Source organism: Plectrocnemia conspersa, unplaced genomic scaffold (assembly GCF_051122295.1).
Source record: "Plectrocnemia conspersa isolate PC_06_02 unplaced genomic scaffold, ASM5112229v1 ptg000002l, whole genome shotgun sequence".
NCBI lineage: Eukaryota > Metazoa > Arthropoda > Insecta > Trichoptera > Polycentropodidae > Plectrocnemia > Plectrocnemia conspersa.
In genome coordinates this window covers 10906860-10924063 of record NW_028277166.1, presented here as the reverse complement: position 1 = coordinate 10924063, position 17204 = coordinate 10906860, and the positions used below count along the sequence as shown (strand labels likewise).

General features: G+C 30.7%; 1 protein-coding gene across 1 annotated transcript; it reads left to right on the top strand.

The window, feature by feature from the left end:
- Positions 1–4511: 4511 nt before the first annotated feature.
- T48 (FU domain-containing protein T48) lies at positions 4512–16439 on the top strand. The gene is made up of 7 exons (XM_088205449.1): positions 4512–4728; positions 12183–12384; positions 12581–12702; positions 12768–12923; positions 12993–13090; positions 13174–13275; positions 15832–16439. The coding sequence occupies exons 2-7, from the start codon at positions 12309–12311 to the stop codon at positions 16214–16216; spliced, it is 939 nt and encodes a 312-aa protein (XP_088061575.1). The 5' UTR covers positions 4512–4728; positions 12183–12308; the 3' UTR covers positions 16217–16439.
- The last annotated feature ends 765 nt before the right edge of the window (positions 16440–17204 follow it).

Below are 17204 nucleotides of genomic sequence, written 5' to 3'. Positions count from 1 at the left end.
TATATGTAGTATTTTACATATGCTTAATAAAATAAATTCTTATCAGATTTTTCAGAATTTATTTTGGTCTAAAACCCAATCTTACCTCTTTTCACCCCCCATTTCTGGTGATATCTTTTAGAAGCCTACTTATTTTTTTATTGCTGCCATATACCATCAATTGTTTTGCGCCGATTTACCCGGCCGTGACTGTCACTCGCGGCAGCCCAAGTAGGAGGTCAGCCTAGCTTTAGTCTACACAGTGTATTAAAGCGAAAACTCAAACCTACGTTGCTTTTATTGACATTAAGAATTAATTCACCGTTTATAAAACGTTGTCTTTAGAGGCCAACATTCCTGAAACTTTCACTTCATTATCCATCAAGTCGGTTGGTGAAATGCCATATTAATACGGAGAATGAGGTAGGACTTTCCATCCTAGTTAAAACTGCGATATAAAATCGTGTATTATGTTGCAGGATTAAGATTTTTACTGATTAACTAACTCTGTTGCTAAAATAATGCATCCCTTACACGTTCCAGATTGTTTGGCATCAGTCCAGCATACATAAAACATAATCTTCTGGGGATGAAAAGCTTTAAAAAGTGTGTGGTACCGTTTGATGATAAAAAATATGTGTATATGTAAAAATAACGAAAAATTTGTACTCGTTTGCCTAGCTCCAAATTTTCAAAATAATTTAGTGAGAAAAATTTAGCATATTTTTGGTTAGTATTTTGTCACTCATACTTGCTCACTAAGATGCGCATAAATAAATCTACATAAATCATCATCTGTTAACCCTTCCAAAAATAGTACAGTCTAGGTTTCCTGTAAATAATGATTATGCGCTTCAATATAATTGTTACACAAAAAAAAAACAGATAGTTTTTATTCAAAAGCGTGAAAAGGACGCATCCATAACAACAACACGGTCATTATGGGTGATCACTCCTAGTTAAATAATAAAGAATCGTCATTGAAGTCTATAGCACTGAATTATTTGACGATAAACTAATGTCATGAAAATTAAAAAAAAAACGTTTTGTTAGTATGTATTTGAATATTGTTCACATTTTCCTAGATTCATGTTTTCCGTAATTTATGTAAATATAAATAGTTTCATTTAATGCAGATATTTTTTAGAGTTTCGTGATTCCTCGTTATCAGTAATTGAGGTCTTCCTAAACGTAACGCATCTTCAAGTGATTCGTCACTCGAGGATAAAAATATTATTTTAGCATATCTTCTCCAAATCTTGCAACATACTTAATCCGAGCTTAAGCTCATAAAGCATACATACTCAAATTACAGTTCATTCAATCGGCAATCTGAAAAATCACAAATTAAGACATGATCCCACGATAGTGTTCCAATTAAGAGCCTGACTCATTGTATCGAACGAAGACCGCACGAACTTTTTTGGTTACATAATAATTAACATAAAAACACATTATATGAGTTATGTAGTATATGTTTTTGTCATGGTCTTTCAAGACTCTCCCGATATGATTAATCCACCTATGCATCCGATAAAGTGTTTATATCGAAGGATCAGTGATAGCCATTGATAAGAAAAGTGTTTTCCGCTCAATAAAAAAATCGTAAATGTGCGGATTGCTTGCATCGTTATAACACACAAGCTTCCAATTCACACAAAGGCAAATAGTACGTAATAAAGAATGCGCACGAGGAAAAAATGGACAAAAGGTGCATAACGGTAACCAGTTAGCGTCGTACGAGTGCGTACCTCCGCAGCGTCCCAGATTCGAACACCGTTTAACTGTACCGCAGGTCGCCGAGTCAAATACTTAATCGCTGGACAAATGGTGACCTCCGATTCGGACGTGACCACCAGACCCCTCCAGCGACAGGCAACGATCCAAAAAATAAAATTTTAAAGAAAAAGCGTGAGACCGAGTGTTTGGAGAATGTTATGATTTGGAAATTTTTGAAAATCGGTTATGGATGTTTCGTAACGCTAAAGTGGATCTTCGGAGGCGTTCTTGCCATTGTATGGCTGAGAATGGCAGGCAAATCCATGGTAGTTCGGTTGAAGGAAAGGAGAGAATGTCAAAATGTTTTTGACAAAGAACCTCTAAAGAATATTGAAGTCGCAATCTATTTTTATATGCTCTAGTTAATGGGGACTCGTCAGTATGTAGTAGCTAATTAACTAATGTTCCAAGAACGTAGATTTATTACAGGTGAGCTGCGTGCTGGTATTTAAACGGTTATTGTTGTAAACATTGTACATTATGCTAGCAAAAACTCAACGTGATTATATATATATTTATATTTTTGCCTAATAAATTTAATAATTTATTTTAAATGAAATATTTCCGTGATTTGATTATATATTTAATATTTCATTACTATTTAATTAGTACATTGCATTAAAAGAATCTCTAAGCTTTTATAAATGTAACATTTTTTTCTTATGTACATATAGTACAGTATCAAAGAGTCAATCGTACTACTTCTATAGTACATTTACGATTTTACATTCATCTATAAAATTAAAAAGAGTTAGTAAATATTTGACAGATGACTTGTAATCGATTGAAATTATAATTAATATAAAACTAATTTTAATCCTTCAGCCACAATATGAATTGTAAAATTTGAACCCTAGACTATCAATTAAAAAGCAGTGACTACGTTTCTTTATAGACACAATATTATTTTTTTGATAGTGAATTCAGATAAAGATATTTTTGTTAATTCATCTTAACTCATTTTTATTACTAAATAACCTAATATGTTATTATCGATCGAAAGTATAATTTTTTTATAAGGCTTTTTTGACTCGGTTAGCCGGTTTTTACGATTATTTTAAAATATTTGTGCGTTATTTATAATTTTTGAGAATTTTTTTTTTTAATTTTGGAAAAAGTGGAAGCTAGTAAGAATTTTATTATAATATATTACATATTGCGACATATTATGAATGGCGAGATGTTTTCTCCGAACAGTGGTGGAGAAGCTGTCGCAAGGATGTTGTCGGTAGACGTTCCTCAGAGGACAGCGACAGTATAGCGGAATATGATCCCTCCCTGCTACGGTGCTCGTATTATGGAGTTACTTTCAAGATGTAAGCGTCCATGACAGTATGTTGTCTGCGGATGGGCGGGCGTCTGATAGTCTCTTCGAGTGTCTGCCGGTGTCTGCCAGCTGACTGCCTGTGACTGGCTTCTCTTCATTGGAGTCCATGCTTAAGTATTCAGGGCTGCAAAGCTTACTCACCAATTATAATCATGCAGCGATCATCCAACCATTCGCTGCATTCACTTCTTAGAAAAACGAAATAAATATACGCCCTTAGAAAGTGACATTTGCTTGATGGATAACTCCGAGGTGTATTTTGGCATTACGGTGCTATTTGTCTTCCGATGATATATTGTTTTGCGTGACCGTTTCATAACAAAGAAATATTCATTCAATGCACCGGAGAATCCTTGCGAGTTATTTATGAGAGAACCCTTTAGTTCTAGTCGTAACGAGAGCCTTGGTGTGATCGCACTATTGTTAAATAATCACTTTTGGTCACAGTAGTTACGCCAGTTTCAAGAATAAGGTCCTTTACAAACAAGAGCTCTGTGTAGTCCTCATATATAAAAGTATATCATCCGTTATAACTGTTCCGTTTCAACTACAAAAATATTTTTAATTATTTGAGTATACTAAACAGCGTTCTGTAAATCTCAAAAAATTATGTATAAGTACTTATATATATATTACATTCCAAAACTATTTCTATTGTTATTTATTTATTGCATTTATAGCAAATTATAGAAAAAATAGTGATTTTTAACATTTTGTTGCTTTGATTTATTTTAATACTTTTTTGTATTAGTATGTTTTAATGATTTATTTAAACACTTTTCTATTATTAAATTTCGTTAATATATTTTCCATATTCTTATATATTATTCGGTTTTTGCAAAAAAAATATAGTAATTCAGAGGCTCTCAATATTTTTTTATAAATTTAATATAATTTTTTTTTATGTTAATTTATTTCATACTCTTTTATTTATTGGTTTAAAAATAATTTGCATTAAATTAAATTAAAAAAAAAATATATAAATATAATGCTATTTATTTATTATTTCTTCAGTTATATATGTAAATATATATCTGGGGTAGCTCAAAACAGTGCAAAACTGACCACCGTACATGTACGGCGATACCGCTCAAACGATTTATAAATCAGATATGACTGATTTTGCAGTCCTGCAGTTGAATATTGCTATGTTTGTTCCTAATATTCTCAACGTCTCAACAAGATGTAATTACGAAATGTTATGATTGACTATAAATAATAATTTCGAGCATTTTGAGACATGCAAATTTGATTCTAAAAATTACTATCGATGGTGTAACATCCTCGCTTCAACAGGTGTCCACTGTAATTTCGTATGAATCACCTGGTCACACCTGAGGCGGTACCGCGCGCCGCCTGTTTAGAACCGACCCAAGAGTTGCCATTTCCAACGACGACGTCGAAGAGAGTTCTGTTCTGGTAACCTAGTCAGTATGTTTCTGGTGACGGTGGCGCGCGCACACATACCGTCACTCCTCTTTTCCACCTCGTCGTTTGCACAATAATAATTAAGCTCTCGCTGTGCGGCGTGTTGTGTGTGGTGTTGTGTTGTGGTGTTATTAAATCGAATCGAGTCTCTAAGCACGTTCCCATCGAACAGGATGTCTGTTGACGCTCTACGCCCGGAATTAGAAAGTTGTTTTGTGCGTTGCCTTATATTTTTTTTATTATTCGTTATTTATGTTTGTGTATCGTCAGGTTTTTTCATGTACGTTATGCAAAGTATGTGTGTTACGGCGAAACCTACTTTAAACGTTGCGAATCGATATGAAAGGATAAAGATATTATTGAAACGGTCTATCCAGTTATGTTTTATACGAATGTTAACTAGACCTCGTAACTAGACACGCTATGCAAGCGAACGCAAATTTTTATAAAGTCAATGGCGTGGCGTGATTGTAACGTTGTATTATATTTCATTTTTATAGATGCAATTGTATGCAGTATTTCAATCAAAACAAATTAAACATTACAATAAGCACTAGATCGAGCGTAAAATATGTTGATTTTAGATTGTTTTCTTGGAAACTTTACAGCCAATAGAAAACTTAATGGTTAACGTTTCACTGAATACTAATGAGTTTAACGAATAATGATCCAATAGTCTCTTCAAGCGTGAATTTTAATAATTATATTTTAATAACACTTTTTTTGTATAGATTGTATTTTTGTAAAAAAAATAATGAAAATTATTTTTATATTGAAAATTTCTCTTTTTCTCCTTTAAAATATCATAATTATAACTAAATACAATGTATTATATAATAGTTTATCATATTCACAATATACAAAAAACAGTTCTAAGTGAAAAAAACTAATGCATATTCTAAATTAGCTATATCTTTTTGCCATTTTTGTAGTAATGTAATCATTTATATGGAGTAATATAAAATTTCCTTTTTATATTTACTTAATAACATTAAATTCTAAATATTCACCTGCTAAAAATAGTAAGAATAATTGTGTTATATGTATGTACTACAATATATATAGATATTTATAAAATATTAACAAATATCACTAATATGTATATTAAATTACTTATACAATAAAGTTTAAAACCGTTTAACTTAATATTATATTATAATAGATCAGTCTGTTGATTATAAATATTAAAAAATCACTATTTAAAAATAATCTAGTTTGACAATTATTACAAGTACGCGCTTATAATCTCGCATTATAACCCATAAGACAGACAAAATATATAAGTCAGTAATAAATGACTGAAAGACATGAGTTCAAATCTTATAAAAAAAACCTAGTGTTTTTATATTTCTATCATATGAGAGATCGTAATTAGTGATTGTGCTTTAAGTATAATTCCAATCAATCATCACAGATTTTGTTTTCCTAGATTTTTCTTCGAGCATGATCTTACATACGGACTTTAATTGCTCAAAATCACTGATTTTAGTCTGGTGTCTCATTACTTTATTGTAACGCATTGGGCTAACGCCTGTAATGTTGCAATATAATATTTACAATAAATCAAAATATTATATCATATTTAAAACATGATATTATTAATTATTATTTTTATTAAATCTTCTATTGAAACTTGACAGGCGTAAGCCCAATGCGTTAAAACGGGGTATATCTAGTTATTCAGAAAAATACACGATACAAAAAAAAAGTCGCATCAAATCATCTGTTTATTTAATACATATAAGATATTCTCTTTGAGCTGTATTAGCTCATAATTAAAGAATTTTCAATACCAGATATGTACGTTCGATTCATCCGTGAGATGAGGAAAATCTAGGTAAACCTAATCTGTGATGATCGATTGGAATTATATTTATATAATAATCACTAATTCCGATCTCTCAGACATGATAGAAATTTAAACACTAAGGTCCGTATGCGATTCGAACCCAAGTCTTTCAGATCAATGGTCAGAGACATACCGCTCGTCGTGTTGGCTATAATTAATTATATTAATAGACATACAGACAAGTGAAATAATCCAATTATACTGTAGTAAATTATATTTATATTTACTACATAAAAATGTAGTAAATTGTATTTATGATATTGTTGTTTATTTTTGGCGTTTAAAAAACAACTCCGGTTTCAGAAAGCGCTTCTACTTAATCAATATAAATCAAATTAAAAATTAAAGAGAACAGCTTTAATTCCCTAAGCTATTACCAAATGCTCAGTGTATATTTTCTCTGTATATGTAATATATAAGTTATAGAAACAATAACTTTTATGTAAATTATAAAAGAAAAACATATACATCGTTATTAAATATTTATGGTTTTTATATATGTATGTATATACAATTTATAAAGAGTAAAATGTAAACCGATATAAACATATTTTCAAAATATCTTTGATATATAGAACTAAATTTATTGTAAATATTCCGCTGCAACATAACAGGCAATAGCCTAATGCGTCACAACGAAGTAAACACAATCAAAAACCACTAAATAAGTAGTGAGATACCATACTAAAATCAATGACATCCATTGTAATTATTATCTGAATTCAAATGGGTTACCACAGCTCAAACTAACCCTCAAGATTGGTAGCCCAATTATGCTGTTGAATAATGTGCTTGGAAAGCATTAAACACATATATTAAAATCTAAATCTTTTGTTTTATCATGATAAACGTTAACCCAATGCGTTACACTATCAACATCTACGTGTAAGTAGTGCGACAACAGATAAAAATCAGCCGGAAAATTATTTTATTATTAAATTAATTTTTAAAAATATACACCTTACATTCAATAGATGTCACTTTGCATGATTATATTTTAATTATTCATCCGTGAGATTTGAAAAATCTAGGAAAACTCAATATGTAATGATCAGAATTAAAATTATAAAATAAAAAAATTAGTAACATTTCATTTTTATCTTGTCTTGCAGTTATACCACTGGTGTATCATTTTACTTTAATATTTTTTTTCTCCCATATAAAAATGCAGTTCACATATTTTTCAGCTGTGTGTTTATTAGAAAGTAACTCTTAAAAAATACATAACAATTAAATAGAAGTGATCTTTGTGTGTTTATTTAAGTGTTTATTTAACTCTTTTACATATTTAATAGTATCCTATACAATTTGTTATGTAATAATTGAATTAATAAAGAACATTGAGACGATATATCATTTGATTCGTGATATAAAAATACTTTTATATCATGAAAAATATTAATTGACTTTAATAATAGATCATTTCTAATATATTGTATAACAAAACGCATGCAATAAATCATCAACATTGTTCACAGTATTGCAACACGTATAGCAATTATATTTTTTATGACTCTTAGCTACAGTAATTACCACAAAACAAAGAACAATAAACTGTGCCTAACGATGCCGGGTGACAGTTAAGTCGTTCGAAAAATAAATGTATATCACACGTCATTTAGTTTCGTTTTTCCTCTTGCGTGGCACATCGCGAGAAATTTTCACTTTCGCACCATACACGGAGGCGTATATGCATATGACGATTAGGATTTCACTTCTGTTCATTATTCAAACTAGTCTATATACAGGTGTCCATGAAGTTCTTATATATTTAATGTATAATCTGTCTTTCGATACAAGATGATACAACATGCTTCATGAAATAAATAGAAACTCTATAGACAGCGTTTATTTTAATCATATTCAATTGGCTCCTTGGCAGGTAGCCGGATGCAATTCTTTAATTGAGACAGTAAAATCTACCAGTCACTACCAATGGCGAAAAACTATTAGCATCGTTTTGCTACGCTTTGCTTTTATAAAATTCTCTGCCTGGGCAAAAACCCATCAAATAACCGTTGTTCATTGATCGGGATGATTCAGCGAATTATGCGGGTATTTATCGAGCTAAGTGGCGCCGCAGAGAAGCGTTAATTATGTTAGATTGTAGTAAAAGGATATAATTTATTTAGCTTGTACAACTATGTTTTATAATTATTATTATTGAACCGAATAACTGTATATTAGAAAGTATTTGAAGATCCACGTAATAAAATTCCATACAGATCCGCGATGTTAATTTATTTTCCCGTATCATAAATGTTTGTACATATTAAATAAAATATTATTAATAGATGATAGATCGTAGATATGATCCATAATCTAGGTCATAATGATTAAGCTGTTAAAGAATTATATTAGATCGCTTCCGTTATGATACTGAACTGTAGTTTTCATTGAGTTTAAGTATTTAATTTGTTTTAATTAATGGTAATAATATTAGAAACGTAACGTATTTTAAAGACACATTTGAGAAATGTTATTGTTACATTATATTTAAAAATAAAACATTATCATTATTTTTGCAAGAATACGAGAATTAACAATATTTGTAATATCTGATATGTCATATTTATTTATTTTTGTGTAAGATGTATATCAAATATATTTAACTTTTGCGAAATTTATATGCCACAAAATAATAGCAAACGAAAGATAATTTTTAGTCCTTGCAATTGATGATCTGAATTTATTGTTGTAAAATACTTTTTTAATTGTTTGCTGTTAAAAGTTTTCTAACCAGTATTTTTACTTAGATGTGATAGTAATACGTGTATATTAACATAAACGGCTTGCTTATGTTTGTATGTATTTATATTTAAATATATCGTATAACGAGATATCTCAAAAGTGAAAAGAGCACCCAAAAATAATAATGCTATTGTCGATCGATTTTGACAACTGTTCCTCCACCTAAATACAGATAGTTTACTTTAATAAATATACGTAATTAAATAAATAGTTTCTATACACTTTCATTTAATTATATAACAATACTTCCTGTAAATATAAGGTTGTTATGTATTTTTTATGTACTTCTTGAGGGTTTTATATATATTATTAAATCATTAGTATTAAAAAAATTGTATTAGTGATATACTCAGATAGCATTTTTCAGCATCTACGATGTAATTTCCATCAGTTTATATAACCTTTTTATTGAATTAATACTGCTCTATTTGTAATGAGTTTTCAAAAAGAGCTTCTTCTTATTCCAGTTAATTTAATATTTTTTCATTTAAAAAATGTTACATTGAAAGATAAAATTGATAGTGATTAGGGACTAGAGTCTCCAATTCGAGTAATCGAGTACTCGCTACTCGAGTATTTTTGTCTATTTTTCAAGTACTTGATAATCGAGTATTTTGAAAATTACTCGATTAATACTCGAAATTGAAAAATTTTGAAATATTTCAGAAACAAAAATAACTTTAACTCGGTCCGGTAAAGGTTAACGTCTTGCTTTTATTTGGCGTTTATGCCCGAAGTCCCGAGTTAGAGCGGTTACTATCAGGTATAATTTTTTCATAGTTCCATAGTTGCATAGTTCCGGTCGTCGGCTATGTTAGTGGGTACGACGGAGAAATTTCTTTTGTGTTTTCTGTTCGACAGTCCCGACTTATCTAATTTATGGCAATGAACAATATGAAATATCAACAAAAATTTTTTTTAGGTTTTATGACTATGCAGTTGTAGCATAAAGGGTTGTAAATTGTTTATACTGATCCCTCAGCTTAAAATATAAATCAAAACAATTGTGTGTTTTAAAGGCATTTAAAGTAAAGTCAGTTCTTTGCGAACCGTTTAGCTCTAGAGTGAAAGGGATTCACCCAAATACATCTTCGAAGGATATAGATTTAAATTCTTCGCATTAATCAGAAGGAGTAGAATATTGTATATTGTTAAGAAAAAAATCTATTCAAGAAGAATTACAAAATGCTATTTTGTCTATAGTCGAAGGAAATAAGAGAAAAGCAGAGAAGGGAATGAAAGAAGAGAACATAAAAAGAGAGTTCAAAAAATTTTATATCTATAAAAAGCGAACAGATATAAATTAGAAGCCTTATCCAACGCGTAAATGACAATAAGACCAACATCAACAGCAACGGAAAGGGTTTTTTCCATAACGGGAATAATAAAACCAAAGGTTAGCAGTAATATTAAATTCGAGACACTTTTTGCATTATTGTTTTTAAAAAGTATGTTCGTGAAGTTAAAATAATTGTAAAAATTAACATACTAAGTATTTTATTTATTTATTTATATGTGCACGAATTTGAATAATAGCTATTTTGGTACATTTGGTAAATACTCGAAAGTACTCGAGTACTCGAGTATTTTAAAATTTTAATATTCGATACTCGAGTAGTTGATGGTTCGAGTAATTGGAGACTCTATTAGGGACCAAGTCAATAAAACAATAGGCTGCAATAAAACACCCTAACCAAGGTTGCAGATTTTATCCCAAGTCAATCTAGCATTTTTTTAAATTTTTTTAAACAAAGATTAAAACTTAAAAAATCGTGTTTACTAATTAACAGTCCGAAATTAACTATTATTAAAAACTGGATGTTGAAAAAACGACAATACTTCTGAGTACACCAAATATTTTAATTGTTATATTATAAAGTGAAATAATATTTAACATATATAACTTGTGAGAAATACTTTTACCTTCAAGGCTTATTATAACCAGTTTCACTTTCTTCTTAAATACCAAATATAAAATTGATTCAAATAAAAAAGTAAAATACTAATTTTTCATCACAAAGAAATTTATAGGTATCTTTATCATTAAGAAAGATAAAATGCATATGTAAATAAACCTGTTTACAATTCGCATTCCTATACATGTAAAAATCACGTCATTGATTATGCCACAGATATTTCCTGCAAATAGTTGTTTGTATTTTTTAAAAATGAATCAAAATATAAAATATGTTTTTGGACTGATTTTAAACAGATAAACAAAGAGTGACTCATTAAAATATAATCTAAAGTTTGCTGTCGTTTTGCGTTTTGTATTATATAAAAATATTGTACATATATAATATTATACAAACTATTTCGTTGTCCCTTTAATAGTTTAGTGGTTTACTTGTATTAAAATGCAATCGGCATAAAAAACTTTCTAAAGAAAAGTAATTCGTAGTCCATGTTTTTTTTATCTTATTTGTTTTGGTCAGCGCAAAAGTAGAGCAATAAATAATATTTTAACGCATTCCACCCACTTTATGCGTTCCATTCTAATTTTTCTTTTGTGTATCTGTATTTTCTCCGTATTATTGTCGCTGGTAGGAGAAATCTCATAGAGATTACTCTAAATTGCTCTAACAACTCTAAAATGACTTCCGCGAGCGTTTATTAAACGCTTTTTCAATTATCCACAGCAATTTTCCAATGTTTCCTCGATACGCAAAGCTGGTGTTCTATAATCATCATCAGTATCATCAGATACTATGAATCATCACTTTTACATTAATAATAATAATTTACATATAAAATAATAAACGAGTCCAAAGTTTGCAATCAAGTCAAACTTTCTTAACATAACACTTTATTATAAACATTAAATTAAAACCTAATGCTTCCTCCACACTCTCTGGAAGTAGGCCATGGTTGGGCAAGGACGGAAAATATAATGTGTTAATTCGGGGCTACTTCGGTCGAGCTCGGGTCTGCCCGCTCTAATGTCTCGGCGACCTCGACCGTATTCGGTAGACCTTTGATTCGGTAACTTCCAGAGAGTGTAGAGGAAGCATAACGTTAATTTCGTTAATAAAATACAATTCTTATATATATATTTTCTTATGTCCACAGAAAAAACTTCGCCATCAGACGTTGAAGATATAAAATGCTCTTAGGATCGATGCTGTTCAAACGATCACATCATTACCATCGCTCGATTGATAATTTAGTGCATCTACAGAAACACTAGAAAAGGGTATGGGCATATTGCTGTTCTTAACATTGAGTATTGTCACCTCCGTTAGCTGCTCGAAACCGACGACAAACTCGACAGGTAATTAATAGCATTGTTCATCAATTTACTACATCAAGGATATTGGATAATTCAATAAATCCTGTACAGAATTAACATCAGAGGTCACAAAGAGTCACTTTGTTGACGAGCACCTACTCACATGCTTAATTGCTTTAATTTGTGTAGGCCCACGCATCATTGCTAAAGTAATTTATGCATTATTTTTATCATCTAGATTGCAATAAGATCTGCGAGAAATGCACTGCAAGTCAAGCGGAAAAAGGGAGATGCCTAATAGTTTGTCCATCCTTACAAAATCCCCGTCATTTGTGCAAATCATCACCCAAATACTCTGAGGTTTTTCCTTTATCAATATATAAATATGTGTGTATCTGAATAATACTTATTTTTATAATTTTTAGTTGGTGATTGGGATTTCAATAGGAGTGGTTTTGTGCCTGGTTTTAATAATGGGAGGATTGCTCTGCGTTCGTTTTAGAAAAAAGAAGAAAGATCGCCTACCGAAGCAAAATGCCAAAGAATTAAAGAAATTCCATAAAGAACTTGATAGACTAAGGGTAATTATCTTTAAATTGATCTTAGTAAATATTAAAATATGTGAAATAAAATATTATTAAATATTTCAGCCGCATGCGTATACATTTTTAGGAATGTTGAATAATGTTAGAAGACAAGTTAGAGAAATGTATAGAGCTGGTAATACTGACGCTGCAGTTATTTGCGGGTATTTTTTATTTTTTATACATCTTACTAATTAAATATGTTTTTACATTAATTCAATAATATGTTCTTAAAATTTCTTTTTAGACGATCGCTTAGTGATTTAGCTAAAATATTAATGTTAATAAATAGAAGAGATATACCAATAGTACCACCAGATTGGCCAAGATTATTAGGATGGGCAGAAAGGTATAAATTCAGTATATTTAACTTATGCTATATATAAAATAATACCATACATTTATTTATGCTTCACTGCTTAATCCATAATACTGAATGGCTTCATTGATGAGTCGAGTGGCAATCGTTTGTTTAGGTGTAGTCGATGTTTTTCTCGTCGCTTGCGTCAGTCGATGATGTGGCGATCTCGCAGTGATCTTTTGATTGCTCAGCTCTATTCCCCCAATGCTCTGCTGATGCTCTCGATGTTTCGATTTTCTGTTGTTATATTAAAGATGTGTAACATATTCAATATAGATCATTCGGGGAAACATTGCCCAAATGTCCTGACTTTGCTGTCGAGGATAATTGAGAACCAATCGAGAATCAATTGAGAAACACAACCTTATTTATTGACGCCCATCAGACTACTATGGCGATAAGTAGTCCAATAAACAGAGCACTAGTTTTTTTCATGGCTTTGGTAATGGATGATAATTAGTGGCTTTTGAAAGTGTGTGGTTATTGTGCAATATTGGGTGTCATGTACGCTCATATCTCAATTATTGCGCTACCTTTTTGTTGTATTGATAGCTCTCTATTTCGTCGCTAAAATCCACTTAGCAACAATCATTCGCGTAAGACCACAGCATTATTGTCGACTTACGTCGAAAATTCGTTTTCGGGATCTCTAAAATAATCATTGAGCACCACAACACAAATCCTTTAACCAGAAAATCTAAAAAGTCTATTATAGTAGCAAATAATATAATAATACGTTGATATCATTGTGTTACATTATTAAAGAAAACTGTTTATTTTATATATCAAATACCAAAACAATAGATCAGTGGTGTAAATCGACTACTACCTGAAAAGCTGAGTTTAATCGAATCTCACATGAATCCCAATGTTTCTAATTTCAATCGTTTTTAGAGATCATAATTAGTAAGTATTATTATTTATAATTATATCCACTGAGTAGCTTTTTATAAGTTTCCCTTATCTCAGGAATTAATATCGAGGTTATAATACGTTTAATACTTATTTCGCTGTATTTTACTTATGCCAGCATTTTTTTAATCCAGACAACATTTGTGGAATGCATTATTTTAAATAATATTCATCTTACTTCAGCGATTTTGCCTATATCATTTCAATGGTTGTAAAACGCTTTTATTTCAATGTCCTGTGTATATGTGTCAACAACAAATAATGCTGGAAACTATATCTGGTGAAATCGATGTCGTTTTTGACCAAATATTCACGAATTAATAATAAAATGTGAGCCGGTGCGTTATCGTGGTGAAAATACGAGAATCGTTTTCCGACAATTTTGGCATCACGCAAACGTCGTAAAACTGTAAGGTAATACCCCTTATTGACTTTATCTGGTGGTAGTGGACTATACCGTTCGATTCTAAGAAAACAATAAGGAGGAGAACCTTGACATTCAATCGAACTTTACGTATTTTTTCTGTCTTATCTCTTCGAGGCGCTTTCACTAAGAATATTAGACTCTTATTGTCAATACTATAACCATGAACACATGATACGTCACTTGCTATGACGCATTGGAGCAATTTTGAATCGTCAACAACTTCATTCAACAATTGCTCAGTAATTTCGTTACGATGGTGTTTTTCTTTAAAATTTAATAGTTTTGAAATAAATTTATCTGCTGCTTGTTTCAAACCTAAAATGTCGGTCAAAATTGCTTAGCATGAGCTGTACAAGATACCAACTTCTTCAGCAATAAATACTAAGCACAATTTTTCCACATTTTCATCTGTGATTGATCTCAGCCGATCTTGTCATCTTGAAAACGCACATTCATATAAAAGCAATACCCAAAAGACCTGGGTTTGAATCCCATATGAACCTTCGAATTTGTGAATTTCTATCGTGTCTGGGATATCATCGCAGATTAGATATTCCTAGATTTTCCTAATCTCACGTATGAATTTGATGATTAATTTAAATCGAGCTAAGTCGTACATATTATGTTAAAAACTCTCTAATAATAAACTACATTTAGCTTATAAAAATAAAATAAAAATAACATTCGTTTAAAAACAGCAAAATCTCCAAACATTTACACTATTCTATTCCTATATAGACACATAATTTTATGCAAATTCTTTGCTCTGTTAATTTACAAAAAAAGATTTTTAGCGTTATAAAAATGCGTCGTCAATACTTGATTGTCACGCGTCCAAGCTACGCGTCCAATACGGCTCACCATTAAACGCCATATCTAATTGCCAAACATACATTGATGTCTATGTATTTCTGAATTATATCTGATTATAAAGCTTCTAGTGCAATCATGAAATCAATACAGTCATCTTCTCTATATGATCATTTTAATTCTGATTACATTTATGGTAAATTTGTGTGTCATATTCTATCTACATTTATAATATTTAACAATATATTATAAATTTAATTTAGAATAATAATTGATTCATCGCTAAGTTTTTATAATAGTATATACTACATACATTCGAGTAACCTTGGACTCAATTTTTAGACTAAATTTAAAATGCTTATAGTTTTTCATCTTAAATTTTAAACTGTTTTCAGGCTTCTGGAGCGATCAATGCTAGCCAGTACACAAGCACAAGTGAATCACCAATTAATCCAATTCCTTCAAACGCCTGCGTCAAGATCACGTGAGTTCTTCGGCACCAATCAATCAACTCCAATGTCAACCCTAAAGCCGCCTGCTTACGAAGATTTCATTCCGCTGCAAGACCAAACGACCTTCACACAGTTTCCAATGAGCAAAAGCGAATGGTCGCAGCACTGGGACGTTCCAGAAGACATGCCAGAGAACAGAGTGTCGACTTCCCGAGAAGACGACGCTTGGAGAAGTCGACAGCCTGTAGTGCAGGAGAATTTGTGGATCGATGATGATTTTTTCATGATGACCTTCCGACCTCAAGACGAAATCGTAACTGTTTTATAGCATTGTTGGCAATGGATTTGCGTTTATTTTTATACTCAATATTGACAAATTGATACATCGAAGAGTGCTTTATTGATATTGTTAAGACTTGCTTGATTATTGTCTAATTATTATCAATATAGATGTGTGATAAATTGTACAAGTTTAGAACACAAACATAGGTAATTTTTAAAGCAAATTACATAATTTATTATACCTACTCTCAAATACAAATATTGTAAGTTATTAAGTATCTTTTTTTAGAAACCAAATATCGTACGCTAGTCAGATTTGATTTTGTATAAATATAATTTAATTGATAATTGAAATATGTGTATAAATGCATCAAACTGTTTATATATAAATTTTATAAAATATAATATTAAATATTAATTACTGGATTTTATTTTATAAAATATAATATTAAATATTAATTACTGGATAATCGGTTAAGTGGTCTCGCAACGGTGCTTCTTTTAAAACGCAGAAACGCACTTCTCTTCAACGGTGAAAATGCTTTTATTGCGATTGGAATTGGCTTTTTTTTGATGATATGTGTTAATCCTTCCGTCCAATTATAGATAGAGAAGTGGTTCAGTTGATAAGCCCGACAGATTTTAACGACTCACAGCAGCATTCGGCTTTAAACGGAAGACAATAGGATACCAACTATGCATATATTTTCCAAAAGCAATAAACCGACACACAATGAGGAAATAATGTGCATTTTTAACACTCAATAAACGCAATCATTTGAACCGTGCCTAAAAATGTTATCTCCGAGCTTATTAAAGCCAAGTTATACAACCTCGAACGTAATGCAAATACGCATGTAATAAACGCATTTAAAGCGGATTTTTATTGCTAGCTTAATACATATTCAAATACAAATAACAAAGGAATACGTTCCTTAGAAAAAGCCTGTTCATCTCGTTAAAACAGACAAAGAATAACATTAAGTCAAGTACCCTAAGACAAATAAATCCTTAACCGTTACAATGTTTACGTA